Source organism: Marmota monax, unplaced genomic scaffold, assembly GCF_021218885.2.
Source record: "Marmota monax isolate L192 unplaced genomic scaffold, Marmota_monax_Labrador192_F-V1.1 WCK01_AAM20220418_F8-fsc00130, whole genome shotgun sequence".
Classification (NCBI taxonomy): Eukaryota; Metazoa; Chordata; class Mammalia; order Rodentia; family Sciuridae; genus Marmota; species Marmota monax.
In genome coordinates this window covers 3215717-3235842 of record NW_026693244.1, presented here as the reverse complement: position 1 = coordinate 3235842, position 20126 = coordinate 3215717, and the positions used below count along the sequence as shown (strand labels likewise).

The 20126-nt window shown below is 42.7% G+C and overlaps 1 protein-coding gene and 2 long non-coding RNA genes across 19 annotated transcripts in view; 2 read left to right on the top strand and 1 right to left on the bottom strand.

The window, feature by feature from the left end:
- The window catches only part of LOC124100623 (uncharacterized), a 102117-nt gene that overhangs the window by 25650 nt on the left and 56341 nt on the right, over positions 1-20126 (top strand). The window lies entirely within an intron of this gene.
- Mast4 (microtubule associated serine/threonine kinase family member 4) overlaps positions 1066-20126 on the bottom strand; it is a 565691-nt gene continuing 546630 nt past the window's right edge. For all 17 annotated transcript variants that reach the window (XM_058583078.1, XM_058583079.1, XM_046456189.2 and 14 more), the window contains 5 exons: positions 18698-18930; positions 18057-18179; positions 9742-9878; positions 7706-7887; positions 1066-7409 (listed from right to left, as the gene is read on the bottom strand). In XM_058583078.1, coding sequence (XP_058439061.1) covers positions 3511-7409; positions 7706-7887; positions 9742-9878; positions 18057-18179; positions 18698-18930 — 4574 coding nt within the window. In that variant the 3' untranslated portion in view covers positions 1066-3510. The remainder of the gene's footprint in view (positions 7410-7705; positions 7888-9741; positions 9879-18056; positions 18180-18697; positions 18931-20126) is intronic.
- On the top strand, positions 1226-19222 carry LOC131424622 (uncharacterized). Its single transcript, XR_009227964.1, has 2 exons — positions 1226-1340; positions 17941-19222. It is a non-coding gene; the product is annotated as an uncharacterized LOC131424622 (long non-coding RNA).

Sequence of the window (20126 nt, the reverse complement as noted above, 5' to 3'; positions counted from 1 at the left end):
ATAGAACAATTTTTCATATCTCTGGTTGTACACAAAGTATATTCACACCATTCGTGTTTTCATACATGTACTTTGGATAATGATGTCCATCTCATTCCACCATCCTTTCTGACCCAATGCCCCCTCCCTCCCACCCCTTTGCCCTTTCTCATTGTTTTTTAATGTAAAGGGAGAGTACATGTAGAATCTGGTCATGTGAGAAGACGAGGAACATGGCATGCTTTGAGAGAAGGGTCTGAGAAGAGAACGGGCACACTTTGGGATGTTTTGAATATGAGTCCTCACATACAAATACCTAAAAGTGAAAGGAAAGACCAAGGGGAAAGCAAAGAAAAAGGCCCAGCAAAGAATGAACCCAGGGAAACATTGTGTTTAAGGAGACAAGTACTCGGAAGAGGGCAGAATTTTTAAGACAAAAAGGAATAGACAAAGGTTGAAGAGAAGTAGGAGACAGATGTGTCGGGAAGCCTGGTGTTCAAGGGGGACATGGCCTATGTTAAGTGATGCCTGAAAGTGGGCTTTGGGTTCAGGGTGTCACTGACTGCCCTCAGTACAATGTGGATGGTGCAGTGGACAAAGCCAGATTCTGAAAGTGAGGGGTGATAGGAAGATGGGAAGGTTTCCAGCACAGACTACTGTTTTAGGGGGTCAGCTGAGCATGGAAAGAAGGAAAAGCTAAGGTTAAGGAAATGGCTTCTAAAAGGAGAGACAGGATGGCAGGAAAAAAAAAAAAAAAAACCATGAGGGGGACCCCAGTCATGGATGGAGCCAAGGCTTGGGAGAATGTGAGGAGGTGGAATGGAGAAAGGACACTTCTTCCCTGGAGACTGTAGGGAAGACAGGTGTGGAAGTTGATAAGTCCTTCAGAGGAGGAAGTAAAAGGAGTTTGAAAACAATCTTGAAGAATGGACTGTTTGTAGAGGTCAAAAGAAAAAAGACAAACCATTCCAGTCACCAAAAGCAATGTGCAAAAACCCATACTTTCTAAAATAGACTGATAATCAGTAATGTCTTTGGAGGTGGTATGTATATTTATGTATGTGTTTTAAAAAAACTTACTAGTCATTATTTTCATGCTAAATTTTTATTCAATATTATGCAACTGCATAAGTATAAATATTTGTTCAATATACAACAATTATGACATCCACAGGGGAATTTCTTAGAGAAAATAAGACTGCAAACACTTTATTGCACAGATCCTAACAAACTTTTAAGCTGTTAAGTCTACAGCTGGGAGTACTACCGAGGAGCACATCTTACAATCACACAGAGACTGACCAAAGAGAACACAGGAGAATTTCTACCAGCTGACTGGAGAGCTTCACAACAACAAACAGGTAATACATGAATGCAACCTTAAGTACTCTTTACTCATCCAAAATGCAAAAACATATTTGGCAAAAATGATAATACACTATACAAAATATACATAAAAATATCCTTTGTAAACAAGCAGCTAATTGTGCTTTAAAGAAAACTGGACAGTTAAAAAGCAAAGGCTGTAAACCATGAACTACCTCCTGGACAGACCTGGATTGATGTCTGAGTGTAGAAGGATCAGGTTCTGACAACTGCCAAACATATGTATTAAAAGCTTTGAGACCACTTTCAAATTCTTTTAAGTTCTTGTAAAAAATATTTTTTTTTCTACATTTCAACATGTAGTGATGGGGAATGGCTAAAACTACATGGAAAAAAACAGGGGCAAAGAGGAAACTTTTTTTTTCCTGTCATTGCAACTCACTTTACAACAAAGGACAACTGAGTAGTAGGTTGTTATACCTTTGTTTATGGAGTGCTTACAGCCTTGCTAGATGATTTACAATCTATAGGGCTGTACAATGATGCTGTGATTACATAAACAATTTTATAGCATAAAGCTACTAAGACATCCCAAGGGGATTTGGGGCTAGGTTAGTCATTTATTGGTAAATTTTTCATCTTACAAAACCAAAACTCCTGCAATGTGTCCCAAGCATCTTATAAATACTTATCTGCATTGTCTCTCAGTGCCTTAGTACTTATGTCAGCAAGTGCCATCTCACAATTCAAAACAAGCCACCAAAAAACTTCAGCAAAAAAAAATCAAAACCCCTCAGCACTTAAATGATTTGACAAATTCTACATATTTCATGGTATACAAAATTTAAATAAGGCTTAGCAAAAGTAAAAAGGATGATCACATTCAAGCACCAAATAGCTCCACTAAGTCTCTTTTGTTACAAAAATGCTGCTCTTTATTAATACAGTAGTTTTTGCATACAAATAGAGAGTTCATGTTATGAAATACATGGAGCTATTCGATGCATCAGAAATGAATGTGAAACCCAGGAACTTGCTAAAAACAGCAAGCTTCATCTACAACATAAGGCCCCAGCTATGTATTAAAATGTATCTGATGTCCTGATTATTCCTTAATATATATGCTATGATGCCAAAATCCAACTCCCCCCCTTCTTTTCCTCAAAAAAGCAAATTTAAAACCTCTTCCAATGCCTGATGCTTATCACTTGACCTAAGTACCAGCAGATTTGTGTGCAGCCAGTTATTTTATTTTTTTTATTCAAGAGCAGGGTTGGTGCAGGACTACCACAAAATGTGTGCTTCTTGGACTAGTCACTCATAGCACAAAGGCCTGAGTGAAACCGTTTGAAAAGAAAGGAAAGAAAGAACAGAAACAAAGGTGATATGTTTATAGTCCCTGCTCTACCACCAAAGAAGACCAGACATATAACTGACAGACAAGAACAACTGGCCTTTTGGACAGCAGGACCTAAGGATTAAAATGTCTACTAGGATGACTGAGAAAGGAAAATGGCTAGCTTCATTTGTCCTGACCATTCATAATGGAGGATTCCAAATGCAGCAATCAGAGTGCTCTTGCTTTAGAACTGGAAATACAGGTAGCCAGATCCAGTACTATCAGAAACTGGTTTAAAAATACACATTTAAAAACTCACAATCTACTGTATTTAGGGCTTTCTTTCATCTTTAACTACTTATAAAAACAGAGCCTTGAAATATTCTCAAACCACAGACCAAAACATGTGGGTGGATGTGTACATACATGAATATGGATGTATCTATTTTTACACACACCCAGTTCTGACCATTCTGCTTCATTACTACATTATGATAAGTGGTAAAGCAAAGATCTTAATTTTAAAAAGCTGTAATAAACAATGCAATCAGCAGCAAGGTATAGACTCTACATCCCAAACCAAACACATTGCTAGATATTTACAGAGAAAAATCTCTTTCCTCAACAATCCTTAGCTGTAAAGGTATTACTTCTTTTTTGTACAAATACCATCTGGCAACAGTTCTACCGGTTCCAACTAGGAAGGCATCTGGAAGAAGGTTCCCTCTCTCTCTCCCACTCCTTCTCAGTGAGGCTCTAAGCTCTGCCTGGCGGACATTCCCACACAGTGCTGGTTTCGAAGGTGGTCAAGACACAGTTACACATTCAGGTGGGGTCTCCACAATCCTGCTCTGGGGCCTGCCCAGTTAGGAGGCTTTTTTGTGAGGGCTGCTACGCAAACTCTCTTTGCCCCGTCTCTGCCGCACCACAAAGTCCTTCTCTGAAGAAAGGGTGATGAGGCGATCAGAGTTTGGGGCTTGGGGTGCCTTGATTGCCTCCCTGCCCACATTCTGTTTCCTAGTGGGGAGAGGCTGGGCGGGGGCAGGCTCTCGACCTTTGGTTTCTCCTGTGGCAGCGGTGACCGAGAGCGCTCTGTCCCTGTGGCCTACTCCGCTCAGCCCCTGTGAATCTGAGTGCTGTGACTCCAGAGTAGAGGTGGTGAGGCGGAAGGATGGCAAAGAGTCACTCTTTGTCATTTGGGTTCTGCCATCTGCCCCAGACTGGGACTTCCTGTGGTCCCTGTTGCTGGGGGCTGTAGGCTCAAGTGCGGCCCCATTGGACTTGGCAGAAGAGGGGCTGCTGCTGGCCGTGGCAGCATCTCGAACTCCAGGCCGGGCCTCGGGGAAGCTGGAGGAGTAGCTCAGAGACTTCTCTGGGAGGGCAGAGGATCGGAAAGAACTCTGCCCAGTGGCCGAGGGTGACCGTTTCATGCTGCTGAGCTTGCCAGCCTCAGGCAGGGTCTTCTGGGGACCAGGTCCCTTCCCCTTGGCCTCTGAGGAGCCCTTTCCCACCGTTGCACCTGGCTTCTCTGTGCCTTTCAGCCGGGCCTCACCATGAGCTAGGGAAAGGCTGGCCTCCAGCTTCCCGCTGTCTGCCGCAGGAACATAAAGTGCTTCTGTGCATTTCTTCCCTTCTGGCTTCCTGTCTGCAGCGGGGACCTGCTGACTTGGGCTTCTGTCTGTCTGTCTGCACAGAGGGGGACAGTCTTTCACAGTGGATGGTTTGGGGTGCTTTGGAGACAGGCTTTGCTTTTCACTGACAATGGGAGGTTTATGGTCTACTGACTCGCTGAAGCCTGGGTGTCCTGGCCTTGGCAAATGCAGCTGCTTCTCCTGCATCTCTGGGCCATGCCCACTGCTGGGTTTCAGTTTGGGATCAAAAGGACTCTCTTCAGTGTGCAGTGGGTTGAAGGGCACACTTTCTCCCCCACCACCCACCTCGTTAGCTTTGCTCTGGGAGCCTGGGATGGCAGTGAACACATCCAATCCACCTTTACTATTGCTCCTTCCCTCTCTGCTAGAGCCACTGAGGGGCTGAGTGACAGGCTCTTTGCCCTTTGCAGTGACAACACTTGATTTCTGTGAGGAGAGGGACCTGTCTGGGTGCTTGGACTTTGAAGGGCCGGGGTCAGGGCCAGGTCGGAGATTGTGGTCACTGCTCTCACTGTGCACAGCAACAGAAGGCCTAGGAGGATCCTGGAAGGCTGCTGCAGGTTCTGCCACACCTGGCTTGGTCCCTTGGGGACCAAGGCTTGAGGAACTGCAGTGCTGCCGAGAGGCCGGGCCGGACAGGTCTTTGGTGGTCAGGGGGTGCTGAGAATCACTGCTCACATGCCTTTGTAGAGGCTGCTCTTTCCTGTCAGGCTCCTTGGAACCCTCTTTCTGCAAAGAGGAGAAACTGGGGAGCTTTTCAGTTTTCCTACTCTCAATTCCGAGTGGCTGTAGGGGACACTTGGTAGGGGGGGCTTCAGGCTTGGGTTCCATGCTACTTCTTATCTTGCCCACCTCCCTTTCACAAGGAATTCTAGCAGAGTTCAAGGAAGAGTCCTCTCTGATCAGGGACCTTGCCTCACCTTGGCCATCTCTGTGGTATATCTTTGCACAAGGTCCCCACGGTTTCTCCGGGGTCTGGGCCTGTGTACTACTAGCATCTGGGTGGGTCCTTCCCACAGAAGGGAGATTTTTGCAGTTGTCATTGGCTTTAGCAGTCTCTAGAGGATACAGTTCCACAATGGGGTCTCTGTGCACATCCGCTCTCAAGGCAGAACGCTCACTCCTCCCTGTGGAGGGTCCCTTTTCAGATGGATCTTTTAGGTTTGCCTTTTCCTTTGAGGGGGCCCCTTCAGATGGGAGAGGGCCACATGGCCGAGCCTGGTCATTGCAATGCTGTGTCTGTCCCAGGCCAGGGATGACCTTGGTGTCAGTAGCACAGTCTTGGTGTTTAGTGGGGCCACACACTCTCTGCTGGGAATCGTTTTCCATGACTGTCAATGGGCTCCTGGCAGCAGGATGGGAAACTTTTCTGTCTCTCTTTAGCTCTGGGTCGGGCAGGGAAGCTGCTGGTGAGTTCTGGAGACCCCGGCTGGGGGGCAGGAACCGAGGCTCGAGCAGGTAGGCTTTATTCATCTTTAAGCTGGCAGGGGAAGGCTCTCTCAGGCTGGAGGTTTCACTCTTCTTCCCACTACTGCCAGGAAGAGGTAGTGGCACAGAGGGTGCCATGTCACCACCAGGGCTGGGACTCTGTGTAGGCTCTGGTGATGGCTGCTCTGTCTTAGAGGCATGGGGCCCAGACAGAAGAGCAATGTCCAGTGTACCCTCAATGGGCTTCAGGCATGAAACTGACCGACCCTCCAGCTTATACTCAGAGGGGCTTTTCCTGACAGGGGACTCAGGAGCAACCAAACCTGACTTCTCTGCTCCACCATCCACCCGGCCAGCTAAGGTCTTGAGAGGAACAAAGGAGACGGTGCTCATCTGAGTTGTGTGGGTGCTGCTCATAAATGCTCGGCTCTCAGAGCCAGGTGGGGCCTCCTGCTGCCCACCCATGGGTCGGACTGGGTTCCCTGGCAGGCATTCATGGGTGCTAGATGTTATCTTGGGCTTCAGCATGGAGCAGTGGCCATCTTCTTTGTCTTCAAGTGACATTTTCTTTCGGAGGTAATCAATATTGGCCAGTTTACTGTCTAACTTCTCACTTCGGAGGAACTCCTTGGCCTGGGAGGTCTTCTCTGTGTTTTCACCCTTCCCAGAGGTGGACCTGTCAGGGGAGCGACAGAGACTGTCCTGGAGGGTGCTGGGAGCAGAGGCCCTTTTGAAATCACCCATGCCCTGGTTGTGCTCCCCTGGTGCTGGGCCACAGGCAGCTGCTGTCCCTTCGGAGGCCATCCCCTCAGTGGCCCGCACACTGGCCTGCTTGTGGAGAACATCTTTCAGCCGGTTGCCCAGAGACTGGGCCTCTGCTGCTTTGTTTTCAAAATGACTTGACCTTTCTAAAGGCTTGGGGTAGACTTTCTTCTCTCTCTCCTCTAGCCTAAAGAGAGCGTGATTTTCTGCATCACTGCTGAGACCATGGGGTTTCTGATGGGATTCAGGCTTTTCTGGGAGGCCATCTGGTTTCTTCACTGTCACCTTGGACTTCAGTTTGTCTCGGTCCACGTCGTCCACAGACTCCTGCCGACCCAGCTTCCTGGAGACCGGGCGTTTTAGGCAGCCTTGCTCCACTGGCCGGGCACGACTTAGGGACGGGGCATCGCACACGTTCTCCTCCAGGCTCTGTAGAGTTGCCTCCCGCTGGGACTGCTCCCTCTGCACCTCCTCCTGGGTCACTTCCAGACTGTGTTTGCGGGAGCACAGGTGCTTTTTGTCACTGCCATAGGAAGGTGACAACTTTTCCTCGGACTGCACACGCTTGAGCAGCGGTGACCGTGGGGGCTCAGCACTCTTGGGCCTCACAATGTGTCTGACAATGGTGGGGGGGGAGTGCATCTTGCTGGGAAAGGCTTGTGCAATCTTGGTATTGCCAAGTGAGTGTCCCAATAATGGGGATGGTGAGCGTTGTGGGGAGGTGGGCTGGGGCGTTGGAGAGGGTGTCCGGGCCAGCGGGGAGAGTGGAATGCTGCCGGCTGACTTTCTTCTTCCGGAGCGGTACCTCTGCCCACTGAGTTTGGGGGCCAGGCCGTGGAGGGTGCTGGGGCGGATGTGCCCTGACCCGGCTGGGGAATTGGGGGCACTAGAACTTGGGGAGCTGCTCTGGGAGGAATTAGTACCTGTGGGCAGAAAAAAGGGCTGTAAGAATCCAGCGTCCTTGTCCCTTTTTTCCCAAACTTTCCCAACCAGACCACTGGCGGTACAGTCAGCATCATGTCTTAGTATCTCACTAATGAAATGAACCTCCCTACATCCAGGCTTAGCCCATACTACTTGTCTTAGTTTAATAGTCAGAAAAGCCCCTCTGTCCTCCCTGCAAGTCCTGTTTGTCATTTACTTCCTCAGCTTGGCAAAATCTTCATGATGACTTCACTTCCTCTGGACTCTCTCTTGCTGTCTAGACCAGGAGACTTACCAGATGGAAAGTCAGGGGTGGAGCGATAGCTGGGTGTGGGAGATCGAGGAGACAAGCTGTGAGTGGGGGAACCTGGGAGGCTCTCTCCGGATGACAGGGACCGGTTCAAGCAGGAGAAACTTCGACTGGTGTGGAGTAAAGGAGAAGGCTGTTTGGCTAGCTTTTTGAAAAGAGATCTCCTCCTGGAGTGGAAAACAAAAATCATGGATCAGAGCCTATTTTCAGAACCACACCTGCCTCCCTACCACATCCACATATTCAGTTTAGCAACTTTGTCAGATAAGCGATGAGAGGAGGATGCTACTTTTATGTTAAAACTTTCTCATGACTTGTAAAGGAATAGTCTTTTAAGGTTCTCCTAATGCCAAACGCTTAGGAAGAGCCAGGAAAACAGGAAAAATACAAATACATTCAAATCATTTCTTTATTAGGTTTATTAGAAGTGTCTTCTTTGTATGAAAGCTCTGAGTATATACCCCATATATATCAAGAGGTAATGGTTTTTCTTCCAGAGATTCATTTTGTGTTAACTTGGATATAGAATTTGTTAAAGCCTCTACCAATTGTCTCCCCATTATCTAGGAAGGGCTGTGTGCTGTGTTTATTCTGTTGTAGGCTGCTGGATATCCCTAACAACACTGTAGTCTGTGTGTTCACATGGAAAATGCCGGGCAAGGTGAGGCTGCAACTTCTTTCAACGGTAGCAGACATGATACACAGACACGACCATGCACTTAGCACTTGATGAGCAGGTCACAAAACAAAAAAATGCAGCTACCCCTGGCTTATCAGTGCCCCTGGATCTATGGCATTCTTTTACCATCATAGAAGCCAATCTCACCCTGGTGAGCTTACACAGAAAGTTGGGGTACTACTATCCCTTGAAACAATACGTAACCTAAAGCACAATCAAAATATAGAGCACAATCTCTGAAAGAACAGAGGGACTCTTGAACTCGAGTGTGTAATTTTAATCAAAGTACTTGGTGCACAAAGTCATAAACTTACAATGAAACAGCAACTCCCCTTATGCTGTCTGCACACCCCAGGGAAACTACCTTCTTCTACTTTATCTGTTTCTTCTTCCATTTGTCTGTATTTTGCTAAATAATGTGCTTATCCTGGCATTTTAAAAACCTTTCCCAGTTGTAGAAATTATCAGTTGATTTCTTACCATAGAAAATGAGAATTAAGCTCTTGTATAATCTCCTTCTATCTGCTGAACAAATACACTATCCCTTTTCTATTTCTCCCAATATGGCTAAAACAAAGAATTTTAGTTTCACAATGGCTTGTGTTTTAATTTATATCACAGCTAGGCTACGTATAACATTTCTCCTTTTTGTAAAACTTTTCCTTGGAGTTAAAAAATGATTTTTTTTCTTGTCTGCCTATATTCCTATATTTATATCAAGAGTCCTCTTGGTGAGATAAATCTGTCAGATCCAAGTGAGGGAAGGACAGGGGCTGTGGCAGCACAAAGAAGCCACACCAGGGGCAGCCTGGCAAAAGGTATCCCCACCTGGAACACCAGCGCTCCCCCAGGCTGCCACTGTGTTACCTTGTTAGACTTCAGTCAGTTAGAAAAAATCCTTTAACTTCCAGGTTTATTTAGAGGCTTTAAAAATGTACTTATTTTGGAATATCTGGCATTACAAAATTGTTTTTAGATAATCTACGGGACATTTAAAATGCAGATTTAATGTGAAAAACTGCCTCCTACTGGTTCAGTTCTTCAAATTCAACTCTCCTAAAATGAAGTCTAGCAGCTTCATAAACAACAAAAAACTTTTCAGGGTGCTCACAAGTGATAAAAAACTATTAATATTAAAATCCTTCTGCAATGAAAATATGTCAATGCTTTTCTTATGAAAAATAATGCTATTGTGAATACAAACTTCAACAAATATATGTGAACTGTGGCATAGAATTTCTCATAGAGAAATAGGTCTTTCTCATACATAAGCATTTAAGTAAGGAGTAATTTCTCCAACATGGATATATACCAAATTCCCAAGAAGAATGATTTAACTAACCTTTCTAGACTTTCCTTCTTCTTAGACTTCTTGCTCCGCCTCACCATCCGGCTCTTATAGCTGTTTCTCCTGGCTGGTCCTGTTTTGATTGATGTGTTTTCAAATGGGGTAGTGGTGATTGACACCTTATTTCCACTCTATAAAAAAGATGAGGTGATATCAAAGGGGAATGCTGTGATGCAACATAAGAACAGAACAGAGGTAAGAGATCCAAAGACGAATAAATACAAGCATTCATAAAAAGAGCCTTCCAGTTTCTAAACAACCCTTCCATCAATGAAGTCCAGGCAATTCAAATGGGGGTGGAGGGTAAAATATGAAGTCTCTTAAATAGGGTGAGCTCTGGAGACCACATGTTTGAGTTCAAATCCAAGCTTTGTAAACTTGGAATGGAATCACTAGTTGACCCAGCCATCCCACTCCTTGGTTTATACCCAAAGGACTTAAAATCAGCAAATTACAGTGATGCAGCCACATCAATGTTGCAGCTGAGTGATGCAGCTCAACTCACAATAGCTAAACTATGGAACCAACCTAGGTGCCCTTCCACAGACAAATGGATTTTAAAAATGTGGTACATATACACAATGGAATGTTACTCAGCCTTAAAGAAGAATGAAATTAGGGCATTTGTGGGTAAATGGATGGAAGTGGAGACAACCATGCTAAGTGAAATAAGTCAATTCCAAAAAACCAAAGGCCAAATGTTTTTTCTGATATGCAGATGTTAACTCACAATAGGTTGGGGGCGAGGCTAGGAAAGAACAGAGTTACTTAAGGTAGAGGGGAGTGAAGGGTGGGAAGCAGGTATGGGGGTAGGAAGGATAGTAGAATGAAACAGACATTATTACCCTATGTATACATATAACTATACGACTGATGGGATTCTATATCATGTACAACCAGAACAATGAGAAATTATTTTCCATCTATATATGATGTACCCAAGTGCATTCCTACTCTCATGTATAACTAATTAGAACAAATAAAAAATAGTAAACAAACAACAAATCTAAGCTCTATGATCTCAGTGGGCTGGCTGCTCACCTCCTGAGGCCTCAGTGGAGTCACATACATGGTACTTGCTAATGGTACCAATGCTGCCTATCCCACAGGGCTCATCTGAGGCATAAATGAGAGTTTGTAAAGCCTTTAGCACCAAGTGTGACACATGGAAAGGACTCTATAAATAAGTTATCTTCATCCATATGTATTAAGTATAAATGTGCCCAGTGGCTGTCTGCTCTTGGCATGCATATACATACATATATATATTTCTCCCTTTTGTGCTTTGTCTTTGGCCTAGAAATCACAGAGTAGCAAAACTGAATGAGACTTTTATTTTTAATTACTTTAAAAGGTTTCCTTTCTATTGTCATAAAACCTGTCAGTTTGCAGAACTGCAAAACATGTGCCAGCTGGTAGGAAACCTCTTTCTAACCAGATCACACTGGATGAGGTAGTTCCTGGTGGGTTTCTGTGTCTTTTCACTCAGTCTGGGAACGGGAGTTTCCTGGGCAGGCCCTGGGGATGAGTTGAGCATGGAGTCAGCTGCTGGGCCCAGAGTACCCAGGGCAGCAGGCAGTCACACTGGCATCCATAAACTCTTTTTGAATTTTGAAATAACCAGGAAAGAAACATGTCCTTTCAAAGTAAGAGATGGTTCTGATTACCTTGAAAATATGAGTAGGATAAGGAAAAGGGCATTTGCCTAGAGGACACCAGCAGCTCATCTCTAAGTGGTACCAAGTGATGGGAAGTTAAGTGTGGTAAGAACAGGGGATTGAAAAAACAGGGACTGACTGTTTTAATGATAATATCTACTTTCTGCCCCTGATTTGAGACATGCCATTATAAGAAGAAAAGAGTAAAGTAGAAATAAAAAGGAAATCATTGAGAAGCCCACCACCCAACTACACTGGTAATATTTCATGTATTGTCTGCTGGTCTTTTTTATATTTGTGGTGATGGAGATAAAACGCAGGGGCTCATGTGTGCTGGGTAAGTGCTGTGCTACTGAGCTACGTCCCTGACCACTGCTGGCCTTTCTTTTTCAGGCTTGCACGTGCATGTGCACATACACAAGGTTTAAAAACAATTTTAATTTTACTATGTTTGTTTTTCATTTTTTATTATATAATTTTTAAAAACTTTTATCATTAAGTATTATCTTAAGAACATGATTTTTATTTGCTGTATAATGTAGTCTATCACTTGGGTGAATCAAAATTCATTTAGCTATTTCCCTACTGCTATTATTTTCTGTCTTTCAATTCCTAGGAGTTCTCTTACATATTCATATTTTGTTAGTGAAGATTTATCCATGCCTTACCTCCAAGGAAAGTATTTAATTATTGGTTTTTTAGTTCTCTATACATTTAGGAACATATAAACTCATACCTAATGTCATATTTGTAGAAAATATTTTAGGAAACTAGGGTTTGAATTTCAACAAGACACCCCCCCCCCCTTATTCAGAAAGGATAGAGATTTGCATTCTATTTATTATTTAAATAGAAATTTTGGCTAATAAGTATGTAAGGGCTACCACTGAAAGATTTTTGGAACAGGTTATCTCTTCACAAATTGAGTGAGACCAGATAAAAATATGTCTTTTCTTATTTTGAAGGCTAGAGGCCACAAAATGGTTGGAGTTCACCTTTCATTGATGTTCTTTTAATCCTTTTCCACATTCCTATATGGAGTAGTCACCCAGAGCTGTAATGATCATCTGGCTGTCCTATTGTCCACTTGAATCTGAATCTAGTTCTACTCACTTCTATGGAATTCATGACTGACTCTTATGTCTAATCTAATGAAGCTAACCATGCCACCTGGCATGGTAGAGCTTGTACCATTTTCATATATATTCTTTAAACCATTTTCATATATATTCTCTTTACTTTTGGTTTTACAACCTAATGAATGGGAAGGGACTGTCATCCTCGATGTACAGATAAGGGCAATAGATTGAGAGTCCCTGAAATTCTTCTTCCTCAGGGTCACAGAGCCCAAGGGAAGAGCTTGTGCTTTTCTCTCCTGTTCCTCACTCTTCCATGCTCTTCTCTCCCAGACCCACTGTGTAGGGGAGGGTACATCCTGAGTCCCTCTGCCTCTGCCTGGTGTGGTATGTGGTTTGGGCTTGTCACCAGGGGTGGTGAGCATATCAGCATGTAATTTATGGCCGTGAGTCATGCTTGAAGAATCAGATCACCAAGGAAATGTAAACATCAAAAAATTGTATAAGACAAAATATAATTTAGATCCTGAGCACTCCTCATTACAAAACAGTGAGGAGCAGAGCTTGCTAAACGGCAGCACATCACCCCATACACCCTATAAAAACCAAATTCAGTTTTCTCTTTGTTTCTATATGGCTCTTTCAGAGGACAATTCACTTTTGACTTACACACATATAGCAAAGATAATTTCTCTAAGGAGTAATACACAAAGGATGTAGAGTGCAAATATTAGGTTGGAAACATTACTAAGTAGAAAAATGGTAAATGATCGAAAAATAGGTGCTATTTGTGAAGCCTGCCACCTGGTGGATTCATTCTGCTACAGCAGCTGCTCCCTGAATTCCCTTCCTGTAGTTTACCTAGGCTTATCCTCAATTAACTTGATGAATGAGCCACCTCTTAGAGAAATTCTGTGTCACTTGTTTAAAAGATAACAGCAACAACAACAGAAATGTATCCAGCAGATTGTTAATGTTCAATTAATTCACTTTTACTTTAAACTCTTTTGGTTATTAGTGCACAGTGGGTGGGAAATTATTTTAAGCTAGCTGAACTGAAGACAACAGCAGAAGTCAGACTATCTAATCTCTTCTCTCAGCCTGGCTCTGTTAACTGATAAGCTATCAGTTGGCCTTGGGTAATTCACAGAGTTCCACAGGTTTTACCTTTCTTTCTCTGAAAAGTAGAGATGGGGATGGGCTCTTCCTTCATCCCCTTGCCATTGCCCTGACACACTCACCCAACCCCAATCTTCCCACATACCGTATCCTCACATAAACCCAGGTTCCAACCTGCTGACTTGCTCTGTGCCTCACACACCTTGAGATTTGCACAGTTCTTCTTGTTGAAGAGCTATCCTTACATATACACAGCTCTTTGTGTTGCTGAGGCTGGGCCCCTCTTCACATACTGCATCCACCCATCTTTCAAAACCCTGTGCAAATAATCCCCAATTCTCTGACACTATCGCTGTGCCTCCTCCTAGTGAAAGGAAAGCCATCTCTCGTCCTTCAGAACTTGTGTTTTACACTCTGTTCCTTATGCTTAACACTTTGTTTATAACCTGGTATAGCCACCACTTTCCTCTGTGAATGCTGGGCTATAAGTCATTGGCAATTGGAGACTTCATATATAGAGCAGTATTCTGTATATATCATAACTTAATCTATAAGTTAATATAATAACTGTATATTCTGTATATATCATAACTTAATCTATAAGTTAAAAGCTCAGGCTGCTGAGCTACTCTACTCGTTGCCAGTCATCTTGTGCCCCTTCCTAGGAGGTAGGCTTGGTTGCTTTGTTAACTTCTCTCTCCCTTTTTTAAAAAAAAAAATCTATAATATAGAGACATTTATATTTACAATATCTATAACTGCAAGGGTTATTTGTTTTTATTTGTAGAAAATGCAAAAGACTTTCTGGTACCAAGAGCTCTTGCTTTATTATTTTATGTGCCATTTTTGTGTGACTCTTATAGTATATATCATACAAGGCTCTGTATACATCAGGGGCTCAACAAATATGAAAATGGTAATGATGCTATTTGGTGATCTCCATTTCAATATACAGAAGCTCCCCAGAGGTCCTGGAAAGGAAATTTCTAAACCAAGTGGTGGTAAAATTTCAGGGCATCTCTTACACATTGGAAATTAAACTAATGCTATACTAAGAAAGCAGCCTGGCTGAACAGAAGGTTTCCTGGGTTACAGAAGTCAGGCCTGGCAAGTTATCATGTGAGCAGGGGACATGACTGGGTCAGTTTGGTCTTTGTCTACAACTGTAGGACTGAAGAATGACTTCAGTCTATTTGTGAAGTTCTTTTTTTAAAAAAAAAATGTGTTATTAGTTATTAATGGACCTTTTATTTATTTATTTATATTCTGTGCTGAGAATTGAACCCAGTGCCCCATACATGTGAGGCAAGTGCTCTACCACTGAGCTACAACTCCAGCCCCGTGAAGTTCTTTTATGAAGTTTTTGTTTGTTTGTTTGTTTGTTTTTTAAAGATTGCTGCCTTAAAGTCGAAGGGAGATGTCAGGAAAGGTTGAAGGGAGTCACTTGCTACTGGGGAGATGAATTAGACAACCACGAATGTCTATAATTCTATGATTCTAGCATGCTGAGCGACTTTGGACAAGTTTCCCTGAACATATAAGTTAGAGCTTTCATAGCAGGTCCACTTTGAAGCTGCAAAGGGAAATGAGACCAAATGTGACTATGACAGGTAGAAAATGATAAAAAATACTAGACTGGAAGTACCATCCCATGTAAAATCAGCCAGGGCACAAGGAGCCTACTGTTGATACTAGTCACATTACACTCTTTGTTCAAGAATTGTTGGTTCATTTTGGAAGAAAGCTACATGATTACACAGTTCACTGGGAAGATAATTAAATCCCTTGTATCCTCTTTGTTTCATTACACTAGTTACTCCTCTGAGTGCATCCTTATGAGGCACAGGCAGGATCCTCTACATGGATCACAAAGCCATAGGTTCTAAGAGCCAGAGCTCTCCACTCCACTATGCTCAAGCCATTTCAGGGACAGAGCTGGGCCCAGGAATAAATGCATTAGGTTGTGGAAGGTGATCTGTAACCACAGGAGGCAATATATTACATCCAAGACCATCTGATTCTGCTGAGAAACCTGCCAGAAACCTTTAGGAGAAATATATATTCAAATATCATAGAAGCAAGAAGAGAGGTCTTAAAATATAGAATCATATTGACATACAAAATAAATCATGAAAGTGATCAATTATGTCTCAGCAAAATAATGTGTGTTCCTCAATATTTATATATTTCAGTTTAGTTTGTCTTCTGCTTTTATGAGCAGATGTACACTATGATGTAAAGATATGTTGTGGCAGAAGCTATTTTGCACATAACACAATACTGTTATAAAGAATGCAGAAGGCAAGACATACATTATTACCATTTAAAATCCTTTTAACCTTTTTAAAATCACTGATGCCAAGCTTTGAAAAAGCTCTGCTAGGATGAATGACAACTAAAAGAAGCCCACCTACAAAACTTATTCTCTAACTCCAAGGGTCAAGCTGTGCACCTAGACAAAGAGTGTTTTATAGACACTAAGCTCCATTGTCTGCCCACCTTGTGGTCTATTAGATACAGGAAACAAAGGAAAACCTCATGGTTCCCTGGTCTTTATTCAAAAAGGGTGGCTCTGTGAGCCAGTGATGGGGCACCAGGGACCACAGAATAAAGTACTCTGGGCAAAGCAGCTTGTGAGGTTCTTGAATCTTGAGTTTCTTCTTGACTTATTTCTTGAGATGATTTCAGATGACTTTTACAGCAAGAGATCTCAAAGTTGGCAATCCTGCTCTGCCTCCCATTTCTTGTACATTTACTGAGACTCTTGTTCCATCCCAGTTAGATTAGACCATTATCAGAGACAGGTGCTGAACTGAACTTAAAACCTCAGGCCTTATCCTAGCAGGAGCCAGAAGTGTTGTTTGTTTCTACTTAGTGTTGTTTGTTTCTACTTAGTAACCACACAGAAGTCTAGGCTACCCCTGTCGTCTTAAGGCTTTTGCTACCAAACTAAATGGCATGTGCAATAAGACATGAAATCAGGACACAACAAAAGTAGCTATGTAGTCCTTGTCCCTGACTTCTGGACAGCAGGCTTTCTATTCCACAAACTTATTGAGCCCCAAATCCCCAGGGGACCTGAACCCAAGATCACAGTCTCATGAATCCTGTGAATTAACGGCAATAACTTCGACCAACTGACTGCCTCACACTAGACCTCAGGATACACACACTATTGCTTCTGGAGACTAGGTTTTCAAAACCAAATCTTTTGAAAAGTATACTTGTGCAAGCTGAAGGGATAAAAGAAGCGAGGAAGAAGTCATTTAGCTGCATTTAGTTTTGAAAGATATGCCACCTACTTCCTAGGAGCACCTTCCAAGTCCCTCATTTTCTTTTTAAGTTTCACCTCCTAGGTCATTTCATTTCCCTGGGATACCTCGTCCCAACTCACAGAATGTTCTCTCCCAAAGTATGATATTCCTCTTTCTGCTAAAGCCCCAACTAATTGTCGTTTTTATCCGCCCCCGCTTACATCTCCTATATTTCTAGAGGACAAAGACCACCCATGTCACCAATGTCTATAATGAGGGCACCAGAGTCAGTCTGATTTTGATTTTTTTTCTTTTTTGGTGCAGTGCTGGGAATTGAACCAAGGGTCTTGTGCATACTAGGCAAGTGCTCTATCACTGAGTCACATCCCCAGCCCTTTACAGTCAGTCTGAATGAATGTGGTTTAAACCATACATATGAGATTATGCTTATATATATTTATGCTCTTTCTCCCTAAATAGGCTCGGGCTGGTCATGGCTTTTAGAGTCAGGGTGGAGTGCTTGAGAAGCAAAAGACCACCTATAAATTTGTGGGTTTGTTAAATAATCCTAAAAGTAGGGACTGCATTTATTAGCACAGAAAATCAGCTTTCTTTTCAGTATAACTGTCTCTCTCCATTCACATCCATATTTCCTGTGATCTCACTTCATAAGCTCCATTCAGCTTACCTGTCAAACAAAAATTGATCCAACTTAAGCCGACTTATATATTTGTATGGGAAAGAGGGAAACCTAATAATTGCTAGAACCTCTCCTCCCCTACCACTTAGTTCCATCATTTGTAGTACATGTGCACCTACTCAATGATTCTTTTAAAGGAACTCTTAGGCTCAATCTGATTCATGGTTCAGTACTAGTGTCTCCTACTATACTAGAATCAAACCTACCAAAAAATTCCTTAAGAAAATGACCTGAGGTGGATTCCATGATGTGCGAGGTACATAAACAAAGAGTATTCTTACTATGTAGAATGAGAAGCAAAATTAGGAACTGGGTGTGCAAATATAGAGATATTGTTTCATAATGTAAAGGAATTCATAATACTTTGTCTTTACATTAAACCTCAGACTATGAATATCCTCTAAATAATGAGACTGATGACATGGGGCCTTGGAGAACTCTCTCTTGGCACTATCGGTCTACCCATCTTCTCTGCATGGCCATGACATAAAGAAGACAGTACCTTCAGCAGGAGCTCTATAACTTCTGTGTGAACAAGTCCATGCACTGGCTCTCCATTGATGTGTGTGATCAGATCCCCAGCCTTTAGTCCTGCCTGGTATGCTGGACTTCCTTCTTCTACATTCTGAAGTTCAAGAGAAGAGAATGTTTGTGAGCAAACAAATGACAACCCTAACACCTACTGTTTGTTCTGGCAGAATATTTTGAGCAATTCACAAATGATACCAAGCTCCTACTAGGACATCAAAAAGGCATGTTTCCTATTGTGTCATTGTTCTGAAATAGGTTATTTTCCATTTCCTTTAAAAATTTTCAAGAGAATTGGGAATCTAATTTTAAAAAACAACCCCAGGAAAGAAAAATGTAAGTAGGATAGAAATATGATAACCTTTTAGTATGTCTACTAGTTGATATATAAGAATGGACAATCAACTATGAAAACTGGACAGAATTAGGAGAAATTATTAATTTTTGCTAAATTCAGTTCCACCATACAGATAAAGGAAAAGAACATTAAAAGGAAAATGAAACAGGTTCCAAAGGCCAGGATAACAGAAAATAAGTTTTCTATTAACTTTGCTTCAGCCACTCCCCAATCTGACTGGAAGTGAAAACTGACAAGCAAGAGACGGTGGGTCTTACCCAAACGATATGGTGCACTGTATAGATGTCACTGTCTCCCACGTACACCCGGATGGCTCGGATGGTGAAACCATAGTTCTTCCCTGAACTGTGGATCACAATGGGCTGATGGGGACTCGCAGCAGCTGTTGAAGAAGAGTCTCGACTGGGAGAAGAATCTCGTGAAGAAGAAGGATCCGATGACAAGGAGTGGGGAGACATTGGACTTCCCAGTGGAGAGACAGCAAACATATCTGCAACAAAGAGTCAACCGTCAAAGCCAGTCCCAGGCACACACACATCCCTGCAGTCAGCCTCCCCAAGGAGCTCTGTCAGGACAGGGAGCATGGCCACAAAATGAAACCCACTCATTTTCAACAGCAAAATAAAGAAACAGTGCAAAAATGTTTATATTGATAAATGGATGCATTTTAAAACTGAAGCCTGTCAAAGAAACATCAGAGCTGCTTCTATTTTTAGCTAATGTTTCAATTAATATTTAAAGTTATGATTTCTTAGTTCTCTAATTAAAAGAGAGATTAGCTACTTTCTGGCTATGATACTTTTCTTTAATATATTTTAATAAGGAAAAAAATCACGGATGCGTGTATTTCAAGTATGTCCTAGTGCAGAGAAGGCAGTTTTTACTACAGTAAAAGAAACTAGACTCCAAATCTTACTCAAAACAATTTAATGTGGTCCTTTCCAAAAACCCATGACCAGGAAACCAAAGATCAACCTACCAACTTCTTTTTGCAATGTTATTGAACTAGTATCGATTAATGAATTTTAATAAAGAAAACACTAATGTGGCAACTTCTCCATAAAAGAATGACTCATTACTATGCTTACAGATTGATTATCCTCATGTAGTACCTGCAAATAAAATAAGCTTTCCTCTAGGATAAGGCAGATGAGATAGAGAAATTTTATGAGCATCTCAGCTCATATTCCAAAACACCAGTTCTACTATTTTTAAGCAAACTGCTATGTTCCAAATGTATCTGTCCCCCTCCCCACCAAAATTCATATGTTGAAATTTAACCCTCAAAGTGATAGTACTAAGAGATGGGACGAGGCCCAGTGTGGTGGTGCATGCCTATAATTCCAGTAACTCAGGAGGCTGAGGTAGGAAGATCAAGAGTTTGAGGCCAGCCTCAGCAACTTAGTAAGACTCTGTCTCAAAATTAAAAAAGAACTGAGATGTATCTCAGTGATAAAGCACCCCTGGTTCACTACCCGGTACCCACTCCCACACCCCCAAAAGTGGGAGGTTGATGAGATCATGAAGGTTCTGCCTCTCCTAAATGGGGTCAGTGCCCTTGTAAGAGACCTGAGGGAACCTGCTTCCCTCTTCTGCCTGTGAGAATATCTGGCAGGTGCCCATCTATCAGGACAAGTCCTTGCTAGACACCATGGCTGCTGGTGCCTTGATTTTTGGACATCCTAG